The sequence below is a fragment of the Colossoma macropomum genome, unplaced genomic scaffold (genome assembly GCF_904425465.1).
Source record: "Colossoma macropomum unplaced genomic scaffold, Colossoma_macropomum, whole genome shotgun sequence".
Taxonomy (NCBI): domain Eukaryota; kingdom Metazoa; phylum Chordata; class Actinopteri; order Characiformes; family Serrasalmidae; genus Colossoma; species Colossoma macropomum.
Window position 1 is genome coordinate 3800236 of NW_023494800.1, and position 20002 is coordinate 3820237.

Below are 20002 nucleotides of genomic sequence, written 5' to 3' on the forward strand. Positions count from 1 at the left end.
TGAGCTATTTGTGAGAAATAATTCATGAAAATACAGCAATAAAAGTCATGGGGGGCTTAATATAAGTGGTTTAGAGAAACAGGATTGGGGAACACCATATGTCGAGGTGTCGATCACAGGCTGACCTCGGCAGGCAAGTAAAACTGGACAGGTGTAGTCCTACCTGCGGTGATGTCATCATCAGTCACGTCCATCTCCTCCTCTGGAGCTTTGGGTTCTGTGGGCGGAGCTTCAGGAGGGGGCGGGGCCGGCTGGGCGGTCTCTGGAGCGGCTCCCGCTGTAACACACACACATCAGGGTTAATAACACATTTGCTTTTTCTCCAACTCCTCAAGCGCAGCCTTAATGGCGGCGGCGACCGCATCACAAAGGACAAACGCCTCTGTCTCTCTTTTCTTAATGTCACTAATTCTTCCTCGTTTTCCCGCCGCCTCGTTAACCACCTCATCAGCCCTTATTGGTGTTTTGCATTATTGGGCGTTTTATTAGCCTGTAACCCTCACGATTACGCTCATTTTTACTCCGCAGCCTCGTTTAGCCCTTATCCCGGAATTACCAATTAAAATAAGCTTTTCATTAGGGGCTAGCAAATTAATCAATGCTGCTTAAAGGTGAGGAGCAGCTAATCTAGGCTCACTGCTAATTAATGAAGACCCCCTCATTCACCCCTCAGAGAGGGAGAGGGAGAGAGAGAGAGAGAGAGAGAGAGAGAGAGAGAGAGACTGTGTATAAGCTCTAAGAGATTCAGTTGATCGGCAACAGACACTAAAAGTCTCAAAAACAACAAAGCACTGGACGCCCTCGCCGCCCCTCATTCTCTCACAAACTGGCTCACAAAAGGACAGACGAAAAATCAGATTCGCACAAAAATCACACATATTTAAAATCACATTGCTGCATGTTGCAAAATAACATGCTTTGGATCATTTCAGACCTGGACTAACACCGTTTTGCTTTGAGTCACCCTATACCTTAATTATATTTATTTATTAAATTAAAATTATTGAGACTTTGTTTCGGTAGTGACAATTTCAGCTCATTTTGGGTGGAATTCCAACATGCTAGCTAATACATGACTGGCAAACACACAAAATCATCATATTTTTCATTTCAATACAAAAAAGTATTTAACTGCAGATCACAGACACACTCACTCACACACACTCACACACTCACACACACTCACACACACACACTCACACACACTCACTCACTCACTCACACACACACACACACTCACTCACACTCACTCACTCACACACACACACTCACACACACACACACTCACACACACACACACACACACACACACTCACTCTCACACACTCACTCACTCACACACACTCACACACACTCACTCACACACACTCACTCACTCACACACACACACTCACTCACTCTCACACACACACACACTCACACACACTCACTCACTCACACTCACTCACACACACTCACACACACTCACTCACTCACTCACACACACTCACACACACTCACTCACACACACTCACTCACTCACACTCACTCACACTCACTCACACTCACTCACACTCACACACACTCACTCACACACACACACAGACACACACACACACACACACACTCACACACTCACACTCACTCACTCACTCACACACACACTCACACACACTCACTCACACACACTCACACACACTCACACACACAGCGGTGCTCACAGATTAAGAGTTTCGTCTCCTGCAGTCTGAGGAGTTTTCTGCAGCCGTATCAGCCCCATCTCTCTGACTGTATCTGATGAGTCAGTGTGAACTGGACTGTGTGTGTGGGCACTGATGTGTCCCTGTGTCTTTGTGTCTCTGTGAACAAGCTCCTTTATGTTTCAATTAACCCCCCTATTGACCACGGACATATTTAAAGAGAACCTCCTCTCCCCTCTCCAGCGCGCTCGGGCCGGTCAAACTGACTCTGAGTGAGCACGATTCAGTGTTTAAAAACCTCTGTCCCTCTTTCTCTCTGCACTAGGATAGGATTTGGGGATTTTTCTGACCCATTTTGTGACTTAATTTAAATTGTGGGTTTTTTTTTGGTATTAAAATCCTTTGCGACAAAAGGTTTCCCAATATATCTGCACACATTTGCTTCTCGCTCTCATAACCTACATGTTTTATAGCAGTTACTGAATAATTTACTGACTAATAAACCAGTACTGCTCCTTTTAATTTCATATTTAATCTTCATCATATTTTCAGATTAAAAACAATATGAAGCCTGAAGTTCGAGGGGTTAATGTAGTCTCAATAGATCTCAGTTCTCACTTCAATACTGTTGCAAGAATGTTGATTATTTAACTTATTCTGCTGGCAGGTAAGCTTGCTTGTTTCAAGATCACAGTGCACACTTAAATGGTTCTTCAAGGGTTCTTTACTAAAGAAAATAGTTCTACACAGAACCATGAACTCTCAAGGAACCCTTTGCATGATAAAAGGGGTCTCTGCCTGGTGAAATGGTTCTTCAGATTGATGGAGAATGTGCTGCAGATGGTTCTATATAGAACCTTTTTTAAAAATGGCTCCGTATAGCACAAAAAATGGTTCTTCTATTGTTACAATGTCAAGCTTGACACAATAGAAGTACCTATTTTCTAAAAGGTTCTATATAGAACCATCTACAGCACATTCTCCATCAATCTGAAGAACCCTTTCACATGCAAAGAACCCTTTAATCATGCAAAGGGTTCTTTGAGTGTTCATGATTCTATACAGAACCAATTTTCTTTACTAAAGAACCCTTGAAGAACCATCTTTTTTAAGGTCCAGTGGCCGCTTGCATGAAACATCTTAAGTGCTTTTTTTCCACTTTAACATCTTCCACTTAAGCTAAAGGACAAAAAGGCCAAAAATGCACTTAAGATGTTTTAGCCAAGTGACCACACCTGATTTTTGGCCATAAAGATCACCATATCTGCTTTTTCTGACCTGAGGGTTAAAAAGCTGTATGCCAGACTGCCAGTTGATGAACTCATACAGACAAACTGGGTGTTAAAGGTTAAATCTCCCCACATAAACTTGGACCCTTATCTACACAGGATTAGTTTTACAGGAGGAGGAGTAACGTCAGTGTCACCAGTGCTTCTCAGAGATTTGAGTCCCATCAGAAGTATTTACAGACAGTGTACTCCCACGTTAGTAAAGACTCCAGCATCTTTCACCTTCTTTAAAATGAGGCGCTGAAATAATCTCAAGGTGTAAAAAAGGAGTTGAGGCACTCGAAGCAGCTTTTACTTGGGTTCTCTGTGGCTAAAACCAAGCAAACGTGCGCCGTCTTCCACAGGTTTATGACTCAGAACATTAAAATGTAAAAATCATGGAAAAAAAGTCTGATTTATGTTGTGATTTAAATTCCCAAGCTAATGACAATGCTAATAACAGAGCGCATTCACTTATGGCAGCAAGACGACGGTAAACAGAATAATGACTAAATAAAACACATTTTTTTGCATGTTTTGTTCTCTTTTCTGGAGTGAAGGAGGTGCATAAATCGAGTAGCTGCTCCCCTCCCTGTCATTTATATTGACAAGTCTTATTCCGGGCGATTTAGTCATAAACATTAGTCATTCTGCGGTAAAATTACGTTACCCCACCTCCCAACGTCTATAACATCCCGAATATTGCTTAGGATGGCGTTGTTAATGTAGGCTAATAAAAATTTGCAGCTAAAAATTGATATAAAAACAATGAATCACTCAGCTCTACTCCATACAGTATGCTTTTTTATTTTTTTAATATGTGCTGATCGCTCTATGAGGCAATGAAAACACATGCATACATCAAACACACAGGCTGTAGAAAACTTTGACAAAGTCTAACACACAAATCCATGTCCTTGGCCAGCAGCGTTGGCTCTGTCGACCTACGAAGCGAGAGGGCTTCATAGAGAGCTGAAGCTAATTTAACCTTATATAAGCATGATTCGTTAAACATATTTTATCCCAATGGCTATAAATAAACACGTAAGGTTTTTACTGTTCATGGTTGGTGAGTTATCCAGCTTGCTAACTGCTAGGTCAGCTGCTTGGCTGAGTCCAGCTGCACGCACCAGCCACACCAGTGCAGCCAACCATGGCCGTCATCTACACTTGTTTTGGTTACAACTCAGAAAGCCAGAGTGGTGGGGCAGAAGTCATATTACGAAGGAAGAGTAAGAGAAAACAAGAACTTAGTCTTTAAACAGTATGACGAATCATGCTCAATCTGACCAGGAACTGTAAAATACCCTCAACAATAACTGATTAGAATAATGTGAAATAAAGTATGCATTTTTTTGTTTGAAACAGAAATCTCCAGCTATTTTCAAGATTAAAATGTAATAATAATAATAATAATTTAACAAAATGTGATTTCTTTATTGTGTCTGTTACTGCGCACAGAGTTGATTCATTCAAATCCAGGGCATTTTTATTCACACTAAAATAGGTGAATTGTAATATCTAAGATTTCATGAAGCATTTTTCATTTTTCACGAAACAAACGGAGTTATTCTCGGGTCAGAGATGAACACGCCTCCTTAATATACATAAGAAAACAAACACGGACGTCCTCGCGCGCAGCAGGGCTGGTAATTCAGAGCAGCGGTGCTGGGTGAATAGAGGAGAGCCCGCAGCAAGGTCAAACGCCCATGTCAACCATGACACACTGCCTGCAAGCGGCCTTGTTAACCCCCGCCCTCGTCCTTCCCCTCCCCCTCCCCCTCTCTCTTTCGCGCTCATCCCTCTATCCACATGGGAGAAGAACGCAGTCACATTACAGACACGTCAGCTTCCAAACACAGCAGCCGGAATCCGCCTTGCAGCTCCACCGCAGGGGAGCCGCTTTTAAAGCATCCCATAATTACCCCCTACCCAACACCGCACTACACTGCTGTTTTCCCTCACTGAGATGTATATCACAGAAAAAAACAACCAGATCAGTACATTCAGACAGACAATGGGCCACCCGATACTGCAACTTCAACACAAACAAACAAGACCCCTAATGACTCTCACAGGACCACCACTTTGGTTCCCTAATCAACTTTCCAATGGACGACTGAAGGAATGTTTCACCAAAAAATCAAATGCGCACTAAAAAACGAACGTAATTTCCCTTCTCACAACAAACTTGTCCTGGCTGATCGACTGCGTCTTAGAATTCTGCTGGTTTTGTTACTTTGCCTTTAAGACAGATATGTAAATGAGCCCTGTACTGATTGGCAGCTCTACATTGTGTCTATTTCAAAATGCAGTCTGGGTTGATTTTTTTTCCCCCCCACAATGTTAAATCTAGCAAATAAACGTGTGTAGTTGCTGTCCCAAGAAAAAAAAAATCTTTTTTTTGTCCATTTTTAGCTTTCTGTATCATTTAAACACAGTGGCTGCCCTTTACTTTTTGCAAAATATTTCACGATGAATGGACCAATAGAAATGCTCCAAAATTACTTGGAATAAAAACTCTTCATACTGACTTTCATTAAAAGTAATGAATGTTTGCCCTCTACTGTAAAGCTACCATTTTGTAGAAATATGTTTGCTGTCCAAAATATATAATCTTTCCATTCTTGTCATTTTCCAGTTTTTGACATGATCTGAAAGTACCTGTTAGTCTTTATATTGTGTGTAAATTTCATGATGAATAGACCAAAAGAAACGGCCTAAAATCACCTGGGAAAAATTCTGGTTCTACCGACTTACATTAAAAGTAAAGCATGTTTTTTCCTTCTCCTCTTGTCATTTTGGAGATACAAGGTTTTGTTCCGAAAACAGCAATATTGTATATATATATATATATATATATATATATATATATATATATATATTACACACATACATACACGTATATATGTGTTTGTGTGTGTATATATATATATATATATATATATATATATATATATATATATACACGCACACACACACGCGCACACGGCTGCTTTCGGAACAAACCCACTGCATCGTTGTCATTTTTCGGTTTTTGACCATTTTAAAATGCCTGTTTTCCTTTACATTACATGTAAATTTCATGATAAATGGACCAGAAATCTTCTCCTGTAAAGTTACTATATATATATATATATATATTTGTGCTTCTGTAAGATTTAAGCTTCTAAGGCTGAGCAGGTGCTGTGGGTGCTGTGTTTTCTCAGTAGGTGGCTCTCAGTCAGGCTCAGTCAGCCTCCTTCTCTCAGGCCTCTCAGCATTAAGCTGAACGAACAGCGTTCAGGGGTTTCAGTGTTTATCACAACCGTTCAGAGCGTTTGCGTGTGTGTTGGGCTAAAAGCAGTTCTGGGGCCCACTGTCAATCACCGCTGCCCCTGGGGGGGGTGTTTTGGGGGGGAAGGGGGCAGTCAGAGTGAGATTGCGGGAACACACCCGCTGAGGCTGCCATATTCTCGCAGGAGAATCGCCCCAGGGCTGTTTTAATCACCTGGCCATCCATCCATCCATCCATCCATCCGTCCGTCCACCCCTCCCTCTCTCTCTATTCCTCCCTTCTCTGTGGAGGGACCCCAGGGGCCAGCTGAGCATGGTGACACCAACTCTACCACTCCTAGTGGAGGAGTCAGCTTTATGGAGTGAGGGATGAGAGCAGAGGAGGACAAAGAGAAAGAGAAGGAGAAGGAGAAGTAGCAAAGAGAAGCAAAGAGAGAAACATACATGAGAAATAAGAGAGAGACAAGTGACAAGAAGAGGAGAGAAAGAGCACCCGAGACGAGAAGAGAAGAGAAGAGGAAGAAGAGAAAGAGGAGCAAAGAGAAGAAAAAACAGAAGAGAAACAGACGAGAAGAGAAACAGAAGAAAAGAAAAGAAAGTGAGAAAGAAAGAAGAGAGGAGAAGCAAAGAGAAGAGACACAAGAAAATAGGAGAAAAGAGGAGAAAAAGACGAGAAGTGACAAGAAGAGAACAGAAGAGAAAGAAGAGGAAAGAAACAGTGAAGAAGGCGAAACAGGAGAGGCAGAGAGGAAGGACACAAAGACAGAAAGAAAGGAGGACAAAGAAAAGGAAGAGAACAGAGAAGAGAAGCAAAGCAGAGGAGAAAATAAAAGAGAAGGGAAGGCGAGACTAGAAGAGTCAGTATATTCGAGAAGAACATTATTAGAACTTCAGAATTTTGGAACATTCTGAGAATCTTGAGGACGTTCTACCACAGAACGCTGAAGGTTCTGCCAGACAGGAAGCTGAGTGACCACGAACACAGGGTCAGGAGGAGCTGCAGAACGGTGGGAGTTTTTTGTGAGCGACCTCTTCAGGTGCAGCTGGCCTGCTGGGTCTCTACGAGCACACTGGACGCTCCCGTTTGACCCAGAGCTGCACTGAGAGGGGCTCTGAGAAAGCAGTACATACATTCATTATTAATAAGCCTCCACACAGAGCACAGCAAGCGGACTTAGCACAGAAATAGAGAGAGAGATACACCGAGGGGTTTGTAGAGTCAAGTCTGAGACCACTAGTGAAACAGCATTCATTTCTAATTTAATAGGAAGATTTTCAATACGAATGACACAATCAGCTGAACAATTTGAGAGAAAAGTAGAATTTTTTTTAAATTTGAACATGAAATGAGTTTCTTTGTTTTCCTTCTTTTGCTTTAATGTCAGCAGCTGTGTCCCACCACAGGGGCTGCGTCCTTCCGAGGCTGCATTTGAAGGCCGATTGCGTCACAGTGTCGCGACTAGGCTGTCCCATTTCGACGGCTCCTTCATACGCGGCTGAGAAACGGGTCCTTCTCTACCACGGCAACGGAGAATCCAACGGGTGGATCCTTCACCAGCCAACACATCCCGAGGTTCACTGCGTGCCGGCGGGGATTCGGGAACGTGGCGGAGTCAGCAGAGTCACTTTAAATGTAAGTATTGGGTTCGAATAGCTGATGAGACAGATGACAGTCTGAAGCAGAACTTAGACTAACGTTTCGTTTTGTTTTAGGGAGCCGACAGAGAGAAGCGTCTCCAGCTCTACTAAATGCAAAAATAAAAAACTAAAATCAAAGTTTCTGGATCCGTCTTTAAAGAACGTGGATGAGCGGTGTTTCGTGACGCAGCGGTGAGGGAGGGGACAGCGGTGCTGTGACACAAACAGGAAATCCACCGTAGAGCAGACCGTCTCATTTCAGTTCAGCCTTGGCGGGTCTGCACAGCCTTCACAGACCGTGTCTTCTGAAAGACGCAGCCCCTGAACTGGGACACAGCCATCGGGCACTCCAGCTGCATGGACTCCACAAGTTCGAGTAAAAGCCTTGGATGAGCACATCAGATCAGATCCACCTGAGAGTCTGAACACCAGCTTCAACAGAAGAGATAAGATTAAAAACCTAAACAGTGCAGACTCTTCAATATTTCATATTCATTTTAATTGTCAATCTTTGTTTCTTTGATTTATATTTTTCAAAATTCTAAAAAGTATTGCTGTTTATTTTCAGGTGTAAATAAAAACATCCCAGATATTCGATGTGGTCTCAGACTTTTGGACCCCACTTGGGACGTTGGGCTGGGGGGGATGGACGGAAGGGAGAGAGAGGAGCCTACAAGCCCTTTTTCACGACTACAGTACATGGTGAAGCGGAATAACATAATTTTAACTGTAAATATTTACGACTGATAGGAATGAAATAAGAACTCTCTGCATAAATGACGCTACTCGAATGGCTACTCGAGTCACGCACTGTCATCAGGCTTGACATTAGGTGGTCATTTGGTGTGGCGAAGCCCCAAAACCCGCTGATGTTGGGAAGATGCCGGGAAAGAGCATTGCTAGAGAACTAGAGAGGACTTTTAATCAGTTTTATAAACAATAATAAATGTTAGACATGTTTTATTCTTTTACTGTTAAAACAACTGATTATAGTATATTATAGGATTGTTATGCTCCTCACTGTCTCTGCTGGAGGTGTTCTAGTCAAGAGTGTGATATAGCTCTGCTATAACGTAGGAAAAAACCTTGTTTTTCAAATATGTAAAGCAGGTGGACATGGCTTTGGAAATCACACTCACTCAAGTCCAAGAATAAACAGTCATGAACCCACACCAGCAGGAACTAACAATGCTACTAGGCAGGGGTCGATGTAAACATTAAATAATCACATTAATGACTCAACCCTTTTTTCACAGTTCATCACAAAATAGACCAGAAGTGGTGCGTTAGGCCTATATCACGAACTCTGGGTCTAAACTGGTTTCCTCTGTGACCGAAAGTACCTGAATTTTTCCGAAAACGCTGCTGTGGTAAACAAAAATGCCCCAAACATGATTTTATCCTGTGTTCATTTCTCTCAGTGTCACTGGATCCTCTGAATTTTGGGGTTGCTTAGCAGTCAAAATATGAACACAGCCTACACAGGAGGGTCTGCATGTGTTATAACAGTCATATGCAGAAGTCTGGGCACCCTGGAAAAGTTAGGGTACATGTTTAGTGTACTTTATAAGTAGGTTTTATGAAGAAAAAAACCCTCAAGGGTCCATCTCAGTACCTTTAGTCAGGGAACATAACTGAACCATAATCCACTGAAATGATATGTTCTAAGCTGTACTGACTCCACACACCCCGTCTCGCCTCCAGGCTTTTATTTTACTGTTCTGTTTTAAAACATTCGGTTATGAAAAGGTACAAATACGAACTTTTCACCTGGAAAAACTTATTTAAGGTTCACAATCAGACCTTAAAACCACTGTTGTACCTTTGAGGGAACATTTACATTGTTTGTACTTTGATGAATAAAAAAATGTACCTGAACAGAACCTTTATTTCCAGCAGTTTACAGAAAACACACATTTTAGTCGCTTTTCCACAGCACAGGTACCGGCTCGATTCGGCTCATCGTTTGGTTCTCCATTAGACTAATCTGGTACCCGGTACTAGTTTAGGTATCACCTCCATCGAGGTGATGTAAAAATGATGCAGACTGCTGACTGGTTGGAGGGAACTGCTAAACACATATGCTAACGTTAGCTACCAGGTTAGCGTAGCCTCTTGCGTCACCTTTCAGCAACCAGAACCGTCTCGTCGTCTGAAATCTGATGTAGTTTTTCCCAAACAAAAGTTTTTTGTCTCGCTGCTATCATCCTCTTCTGAACGAAATCTGTCTCCTTCATGCCACAGCAGTCGCTACGATAACCAGCTACACTGAGGGGGCGCTATATGGAAGCAGTGGAAAACCAAATAGCTGGAACCAAAAGCGAGTACAGTTGAGCATGTGATGGAAAAGTGGTTTTTAATATGCACTTACTGTATGTTGAATTTAGCATAATGGAAAACAAACAAAACATAAAAACATGGCCTGTGCAAAAGTTATGGCAAATTTCATATTTTGTGTCATTTTTTCCCCCCCAACATTACTAAAGTTGGAAAATGAAATCTTGAGGATGTTTTAATTTTCACCTAGAGAATCAACAAACCATATAATTATTACATACCATCGGTATGTATGGACTGTGTTTTAGGGATTTACTGTATGTTGTGGGAAGATAAATCAGCAGACCGAGTCCTTACATTAAATTTTATTTTTCTTGCTTTCTATCCAAGTTGGTTCTTTAATTTCATGTTTCTGTTTCCATTATACATTTTTATTTATATTGTATGCCTGATTTGAGCTGTTATTTTATTTTGTTTTTATATAAATCTTTCGTCTTGATTTTCATTTGTTTTAGTTGGTAATTTAATTTAAACTTTTTCAGTCTCTTGTAATTTGCATGGCTACACTGTAAACGAGGGTCACCCTCAATGTACCTCTGAGTTGAAATAAACATTGATTGATTAAAATAGGTAGATTTTTGTTGATTTACTGTCCTGACAGTAGTTAACATATGCAAAGAATGCTTCTCCTATAGTTGCCACTTTCAAGCTTACAAGACCCTCTTACGAGAGTGATGATCAGGCTCTACAGAGAGACCACACGCCTCTCCAGGCAGACCAGAATGACCGCACTGACCAGCAGAGAGCCTGAGATGCTGCAGTGATTCAACAAAACAGTGTTTACTGATTCACTCACTGTAAATCCAGTCAATTATTGAGTACAATCAATGATGTATCGACGGCTCAAAAACAAAAACCACGAAGCCTCAGGTTCGCACTCGGTCTCACTCGGCGAGCGAGAGACTCTCATCCTCCGTGAAATGAAAAGACGACAGAGCGGCTGGGAGTGTGAATAACGGCGGGTTTGATTTTGATATTTCTTTATTCAATCCAACAGCTGGATGAGTTTCTTGCTATGGCGGCGCGAGTATGTGTGCACACACCGTGTAAAACTGCCACCTACACGTTTCTTTTTCATTTTCCCGCAGCACACCCATTTCGCAGAAGCAATATAACAAATTATTTTATAATTTCTGTTCCCCCTTTGGGATTTCTCTGCCTTGGTCAGCGTTTCTGCTCGCTCAGGCCTCTTCCGGACGCCGGCAGGGCCAGAAATGTTCTAAGACCTCTCCGGGGAGACCGGCCTTCATAGCACGGAAAGATAAAAATAAAGGTTCTTCAGTCGTTCTTGGCTTGGATGGAACGGGTTCTAGGAAAAACCTTGAACTGGTGAGAAAAATTTACATTATGTGGATGTTCTTTAAACTCATTTTTAAAAGTAATTCTTTAAAGAATCATTTGTTGCGAGATTCTTTATGGAACCAGAGGCGGTTCCTTTATGGATCTAGAGGAGGTTCTTTTTAAGATATAGATAAGCAGGGATGTAGATCTCCAACCTCAATGATTCAACTTGATGATTCAATAAATCATAAAAGCTCAAAAAACTGTTGGATCCACTTTGATTCTTTTTTGAATGATTCAGAATTGTTTTTAATAATACACTGAATATATAAATGTGACTGGATGAACTATTTGAACTGTATGAAACAATGAATAATTTGAACTGTGGGATATAGACAATATAATATAATTCTGTAATTATTGCCCATCAGATGTTGTTTTAGGGAACCAAATAAGGTTCTTCTTGGGATCTAGAGTGGTGACTGGATGAACTATTTGAACTGTATAAACTAGTAATAATTTGAACTGTGGAACGCAGACAATGAAAAATAATTCTGTAACTAAGTCCATTGGAAGGTTTTAAGGGAACCAAATGCGGTTCTTCTATGGCTCTAGAGAACCCTTCTGGCATATTTAATTTTAAAGGAGTAGGGGTTTAGATCTCTGACCTCAGTGATTCAACTTGATTATGATTCAATGAATCATAAAAGCTCAAAAACCGCTATTTAACCCACTTTGATTCTTTCTTGGAATGATTCAGAATCATTTTTAATAATACACTGAATACATAAATGTGACTGGATGAACGATTTGGACTGTAGTGGATTATAAACAATGAAAAATAATTCCGTAATCCTGTTTGGATTTTCAGCTACAGATTTTTAAAAAACAAAGTGAGCACACACTTTATTGATCGCGATTGATCATTACTGATTCCAACACTCCAAAAATCAACGTATTTGGATCGCCATCTTCGGACTGATGCATTTTCGCACTCCTACCATCCACCCGTCAGTGAGCAGACTGACAGCAGCGCTGCAGAGATACTGAAATAAACAAGCAACAACAAATAAACAAACGTGTGGGCAGCCAATTTAGCCACATTCTGCATGGCCTGAACGCGTTTGGCTTACAACAGACCTACTCTGCTGCCGAAACCCGCTCTCTTCTCTCCTCCCTCCCTTTCTCCTTCTCCATCTCTCCTCCCTCTCGCTCCCTCTCTCTCTATGATGGACAGACTGCCTGCCTCACATTAATTCTCTCTGCTCCATGCTTATCGATCCACGGCCCGCTCCCCAATTGCATTACACAGGCAGGCAGGCGGCTTTCTCACACCCACCAAAACACACACACAATCAAATACAAAATATATCTTAAAAAAAGAAGAAGAAAGAGAAAGAGAGAGAGAGAGAGAGAGAGAGAGAGAGAGAGAGAGAGAGAGAGAGAGAGAGAGAGAGTGGGAGAGAGGCCGAGAGAAAGAGAGAGAGGCGCGGGGCGCGAGGGAAAAAAGGCACGGCGCCGGGATGGAGAAAGAGAATAAAAAAACAAGTGCAGAAAGAGAGAGAAGAAAGAAGCCGTCTCATGTTTGCAGGGGCTTCGCCTACGGGGCCCAGAGCGAGGGGGCTGAGGAGGTGTGAAGCATTAAGAGAAAGAGAGAGAGAGAGAGAGAGACAGAGAGAGAGAGAGAGAGAGTTAATTGACAGTTTCCTTCATTAGAGCGGCCCATTTAGCAGCACTGTCTGCTTCACATGCTTTTCAGAAAGCACTCACACTGCTGTCTGAGAGAGAGAGAGAGAGAGAGAGAGAGAGAGAAGGGTAGAAAGAGGAAGTGAGACAGAGAGAAAGAAGAATGAAAGAGAGATGAAGAGAGGAAAAGAGAAAGGAAGGAGTGGTAAAGAGAGAGGGAGGTACAGAGAGACGGCAGAGAGGATGAGAAAGAGGAAAAAGAGAAAGGGGAGAGAAGGAGGGAGAGAGAGAGAGGAATGAAAGAGAGAAGTGGAGAAAGAGGAAGGGAGAGAGACAGAGAGAAAGAAGAATGAAAGAGCGATGAAGAGAGGAAAGAGAAAGGGGAGAGAGTAGACACAGAGAGAGGGGGGGAAGGGGGAGCAAGAAGAACGAGAGAATAGATGAAAGAGAAAGAAATCAAGAGTATTAGATGGATTGAGAAAGAAGAGAAAAGGGGAAGGAGTAGTAAAGAGAGAGGTACAGAGAGACGGCAGAGAGGATGAGAGAGAAGAAAGGAAAAAGAAATGCATAGGGAAAAAGAAGGGGTGAGAAATGGGCAGACAGAGAGATAGAGAGTGATGTAGAGAGAGAAAACAGAGAAAGAGAGAGAAGGGGAGACAGAGGAGAAAAGAATGGAAGAGAAAGAGTACGATTAAAAGAGATGAAATAGAGGAAAAAGAAGACAGAAAAAGAGAAAGATGTAGAGAGAGAAGAGTGTACAGCAAGCAAGTTAAGAGAGAGAAGAGGAAAAAGGGATAGAAAGACAGAGGAAAAGGAAAGAGAGAAAAACAGAAAGAGAAGGAGATTAAGAGAGAGAGACAGAGAGAGACAAAGCGAGAGAGCGCACAACAGAAACAGAGAGCGAGGTGGAGTGAGTGAAAAGGAGAGAGAGAGAAGGAGAAGGAGACTGGAAAGAAAAAAGAGAGAGGAGAAAAAGGGCTGGAAAGACAGGAAAAGGAAAGAGAGAGAAAAGACAGAAAGAGAGAGAGGTAGAGAGAAAGAAAGAGAGAGTGGGGCAAGGAGATTGAGAGAGAGAGCAACAGGAACAGAAACAGAGAGAGAGGTAGAGAGAGTGGGAGAGAGAGAGAGAGAGAGAGAGAGAGAGAGAGAGTGTAGTGAGAGAGAGAGACAGAGAGAGAGAGAGAGAGAGAGAGAGAGAGAGAGAGAGAGTAGTGAGAGAGACAGAGAGAGAGAGAGAGAGAGAGAGAGTAGTGAGAGAGACAGAGAGAGAGAGAGAGAGAGAGAGAGTAGTGAGAGAGACAGAGAGACAGAGAGAGAGAGAGAGAGTAGTGAGAGAGAGAGAGAGAGAGAGAGAGAGAGAGAGTAGTGAGAGAGACAGAGAGAGAGAGAGAGAGAGAGAGAGAGAGTAGTGAGAGAGACAGAGAGACAGAGAGACAGAGAGAGAGAGAGAGAGAGTAGTGAGAGAGAGAGAGAGAGAGTAGTGAGAGAGACAGAGAGAGAGAGAGAGAGTAGTGAGAGAGACAGAGAGACAGAGAGACAGAGAGAGAGAGAGAGAGAGAGAGAGAGAGAGAGAGAGAGAGAGAGAGTGAGAGAGACAGAGACAGAGAGAGAGAGAGAGTAGTGAGAGTAGTGAGAGAGAGAGTAGTGAGAGAGAGAGAGACAGAGAGAGAGAGAGAGAGAGAGTAGTGAGAGAGAGAGAGAGAGAGTAGTGAGAGAGACAGAGACAGAGAGAGAGAGAGAGTAGTGAGAGTAGTGAGAGAGACAGAGAGAGAGAGAGAGAGTGAGTGTACAGACGGGTGAGTCTGAGAAGAATATCATCACATAAGCAGTGCATTATGGTCTGGCGTGTCACCGCGGCGTTCCTGAGAGATCCCGGCGCTGCAGTGTTCACTGCGTTTTCCTGCTCTAACACACCTGATTCAATTCATCAGCTAATCACTGAGCCCTTTATGAGCTCAGTCTGCTGCGCTGGAGCAGGAAAAACACTAAAGTGGGCAGCGCGGGGGGCTTCCACCAGACAGTAATGTGAACCACTTCTCCACATAACACACCGAAACACTCTCCAGACCTAAAGTGCTCAATAATCTCATTTCTGAAAGCAAACAAAGACAGAAGCATTTAAACAAACTGAGGAAAAACACCGCCGAGATGGAGGGGGAGATAAATAAGAGCGACAATACGGCACAAATACAACATCACAGTGCTTAAAGACTGACACGGACGCAGGCAGAACCCTGCGGAAGCTCGTCCAACAGAACCCTGCGGAAGCTCGTCCAACAGAACCCTGCGGAAGCTCGTCCAAAAGAACCCTGCGGAAGCTCATCCCACAGAACCCTGCGGAAGCTCATCCCACAGAACCCTGCGGAAGCTCATCCCACAGAACCCTGCGGAAGCTCGTCCAAAAGAACCCTGCGGAAGCTCATCCCACAGAACCCTGCGGAAGCTCGTCCAAAAGAACCCTGCGGAAGCTCATCCCACAGAACCCTGCGGAAGCTCGTCCAAAAGAACCCTGCGGAAGCTCATCCCACAGAACCCTGCGGAAGCTCGTCCAAAAGAACCCTGCGGAAGCTCATCCCACAGAACCCTGCGGAAGCTTGTCCAAAAGAACCCTGCGGAAGCTCATCCCACAGAACCCTGTGGAAGCTCGTCCAAAAGAACCCTGCGGAAGCTCATCCCACAGAAACCTGCGGAAGCTCGTCCAAAAGAACCCTGCGGAAGCTCGTCCAACAGAACCCTGCGGAAGCTCGTCCAAAAGAACCCTGCGGAAGCTCGTCCAAAAGAACCCTGCGGAAGCTCTTCCCACAGAACCCTGCGGAAGCTCGTCCAACAGAACTCTGCGGAAGCTCGTCCAACAGAACCCTGCTGAAGCTCATTCAACAGAACCCTGGTGAAGCTCGTCCCACGGAACCCTGCGGAAGCTCGTCCAACAGAACCCTGAAGAAGCTCGTCCCACAGAACCCTGCTGAAGCTCGTCCCACAGAACCCTGCGGAAGCTCGTCCCACAGAACCTGCGGAAGCCTGTCCGACAGAACCCTGCTGAAGCTCGTCCCACAGAACCCTGCTGAAGCTCGTCCCACAGAACCTGCTGAAGCTCGTCCCACAGAACCCTGCTGAAGCTCGTCCCACAGAACCTGCTGAAGCTCGTCCCACAGAACCTGCTGAAGCTCGTCCCACAGAACCCTGCTGAAGCTCGTCCCACAGAACCTGCTGAAGCTCGTCCCACAGAACCTGCTGAAGCTCGTCCCACAGAACCTGCTGAAGCTCGTCCCACAGAACCCTGCTGAAGCTCGTCCCACAGAACCCTGCTGAAGCTCGTCCCACAGCTCGCCCAACCTGTGAGCCTTTACAGGTTTAGACTGATATGGAAGGAGACGATGATGCGTCCAGAATGATAAACAGAGCTGTAAACTCAAGTCTAATATCAAGAGTAAAGTCAGAAAATTAGTGGACAACTACACTAAAATGTTCAGTTGTTCCCAAAAACACGAATATTAAAACAATAAAAACTACATTTGAATATTAAAGATAATGAATATTAAAAACGACCTGTTTATGAGTCATTATTTAATATATTTAACATAAAATAATATAGATTTAATACGACAAGTAACTCCAAACTTTTGAATGGTAGTTTATAAGTACTCCGTCTTTTCCATCCATTAGATTATCACCAGCTGAGCTTCCCCGGCGCCAGAAAGCATCAGCCGCCACCGCAGGCAGTGTAAATTCTGTTTTTACCCATAATTCCTGTGGTGTGTGCTGAAAGGCCCTGAACCTGGTCCGGTCCCGGTGTGCGTACGAGGAAACAGCCGCTACAGTCAATTTAAATGGGAGCAGAGGGGTTAAGAGCTGCAGGGACGAGCTCAAGGTTAACCTCCCTCCCTACAGCTAACTCCATCAATCCAGTCTCTCTCGCTCACTCTCTCTCCCTCTCTCTCTCTCTCTGCCAGGTCCCTTCATCAAATCTCTTTCTCCGCTGGTTTTTTTTCTATCACACCATCTCTGAGGCGCTATGAATCTGTGCTATATTACAGCGCAGGGAAAATAAACATCCACATACAGCAAACACTATATAAAGCACTCAGCCGGGGCGGGAATCACCAGAGGCCCACAGGAGATACGCGATACTTCAGCCATCGCACGGTTCTACAGCGATTCTGAAAGGTATGTAGACAAATACGGCAATATATTTTAATTTATACAACAGTTAGTTTCGGCCACGCAAGCTGATTGGTTGAGAAGCGTTCTAATCGTGCTGTTATTTCACCATAACATCACGGGTTTTTCACAAACACTGTATCACTCCGCTGAGACGCCGTTGCTAAGCAACGACTTTGACAGCTGTAGGAGACGCTCGAGTCATTTGAACGTTTTCACTTCTTACTTTGCCACAAACAGAAAATGGACACTTTTAAGATCACATTTGACCGACAGCCGATTTGGTCAGACTCTGAAGATGAGACCACACTAAATTCCCAAACTGTCATCACCACTGAGCAGCTTTTCAGTCGGCAGCTGTGACAGAAGAACAGCTGAACAACCTGGAATCAGCCAGAAATGAACCCAACACCATTCGCCAAACTAAATGGGCTGTAAGATGCTTTACAGACTGGCTGGAACAAAACAACATTAATACTGATCTGGCAAAAACTGACAAAACTGAGCTGAACTTGATATTGCGGCAGTTTTATGGCTCAGTCTGTACTTCAAAAGGCGAGGCTTACAGCAGACTGTGCAGCGAGTGGGCGGAGCTCGTTACTCTGACGTAGCAACAAGCTGCTCGTTAAGGAACTATAATTTGGTGAAGGAACTGCGAACATTAAAACATATTAAACGCCGCGTTCACGGCCCAGTTTATTAATTTATTACTTTATTTATTTAACTGTTGTATAAAAGCAATAGAGCACTCGAGGAGTGTGTTATCACGAATAACATCACGGCTGTGATGATCTACGGCGACCGAATCACAGCCATGATGTTAATTCGCGATAACACACTCCCTCTCGGGTTCTACTGCTTAATTACTATGTTTGACTGTAAATTATTCCTTCATTTTATTTAATGAGGTTTACACCTCACTGTTAACTGCATATTAGTTCCTTTTACTATTTTTAATCTCAAAATAGTGCAATATTATACTGTTTTGATATTTCTCCAAACCCTACAGCCGTTAAAAAACAGGGTTCTTCATAGGTTCTTTAGTAAAGCCAACAGCTTTATACAGAACCATGACAACTCAAAGAACCTTCTGAATGTTTAAATGGTTTTTTGCATGGTTAAATGGTTCTTCTCTGCTCAATATAATCGCTTAATCCACCAATAAGGGTTTTACTACTGTCACAAATTAAGGAGCCCTTTCTGCTAAAGCATTTAGGAATGTAATGATACACATATTTCCATTTTTGCTAGGTTTTAAACTCTATTTTTGCTATTTTGTGTGTTAAAAATAATATTTTATTATATACTACACAAATTTGTTTGGCTCTGATAAATAAAAGTCCAGAACAAACCCCAATACCCCAATTCGCAAAATCAGCTCTTAAAAGGTTATTTGAGTGTGGGCGTGTCAATATTAAGCCCCTCCCCCTCCCTGCCCTATTTATGTTGATTGGAGCACTTAGATGCCTTGTCTTGATTAAGCGACCCTTACTGACTTATTTCCACAAAAGACGGGAAATGAGATGCTCAGCAGAGAGCGAGGGGCGTGTCAACCACAGTTTTACATTTCTGAACACAGATCAAATCTCATTTTATCAATGTTTGGATACGGCATTTCAATTTTAGCATTTCAATTCCAGCATCTCAACTCACATTTTCCTTTAAGAAGATTAAATAAGCAAATATAAGCCAAAACTTTGGAAGCAATACCAACATTCTTACATGAGAAAGCAGAGTGTATGTTTATCAACAACGGACAAAATGCTCTGAGCAGCAATAGTGTACTGAAGGCTCCATCAGCTCCGTCAGGAGTGAGGCCTAATTCACACATGCAGCCTCGGCATGGTGTGAGCTACAGCTCGAACACGCTGGCCTTTCATACATACAGTGAGCAGTGAGAAAGTTATACAGAACCTCCTTTCCCCAGACGGATAAATGGTCACATCAGTCACTCTGCTCAACAAAAATATAGCTTATGAAAGTGCACGGTATGTTTGTTTATCCTCGACAGCATTCTCACTTGTGATTAGGCAAAAGTTTCAAGCCTGGTGGACCAACCAGGAAATCTGTTTGCAGCACAGAATGTGCGAGTATTTCATCATGAATTAAATAAAATACAAAAAAGTAGTGGTTTGAAGTTTGTATATGGTTTTCTATTTAACTTTCACCCCTTTTTCATGGTCTACTTTAGCGTATTTTCTTGAGTGAAGTGCACAGCACCTGGTCGATTCTCTAAATACTGCGCCGCTTCAGTGCGGCATCTGGGGCGCTCTGCCGCTTCGTATGTGCAGCCTGTGTGAAAGCGCTGACCAGTAAAAACGTGCACCGCCTGATTAGTGTGTTGGGAACCATAGAATATTCTAGAACAAACTGCTCTGGCAAACCTGGCATTAAAAAATGTGTTGTGGTGGCTGTTGGCAAAAAACGTCAGTGGGCCTTCTAGGCCTTCAGAGGAGGCCTAATGATTTCTGTGAATTAAAAAAAACATACACTTCTATAATTTAATAATATTTTAATATAAACAGGCTTGTATGTAAACTCCGCAAGTACTATAGTACTATTTTATAACCATTTTGTTGGGAATAATGGGGTTAAATTCTTGAAATTACACAATTTGTTTTCCTATAGCATCAAGGTAGATGCAGGACAGGCAGCCAAAGTAGATACACAAAAAAAAAA

At 42.9% G+C, this 20002-nt stretch overlaps 1 protein-coding gene across 1 annotated transcript in view; it reads right to left on the reverse strand.

The window, feature by feature from the left end:
- The window catches only part of LOC118819701 (WD repeat-containing protein 7), a 292651-nt gene that overhangs the window by 159006 nt on the left and 113643 nt on the right, over positions 1–20002 (reverse strand). The window contains exon 20 of the mRNA XM_036587568.1: positions 164–277. Within this exon, the coding sequence (XP_036443461.1) occupies positions 164–277 (114 nt within the window). The remainder of the gene's footprint in view (positions 1–163; positions 278–20002) is intronic.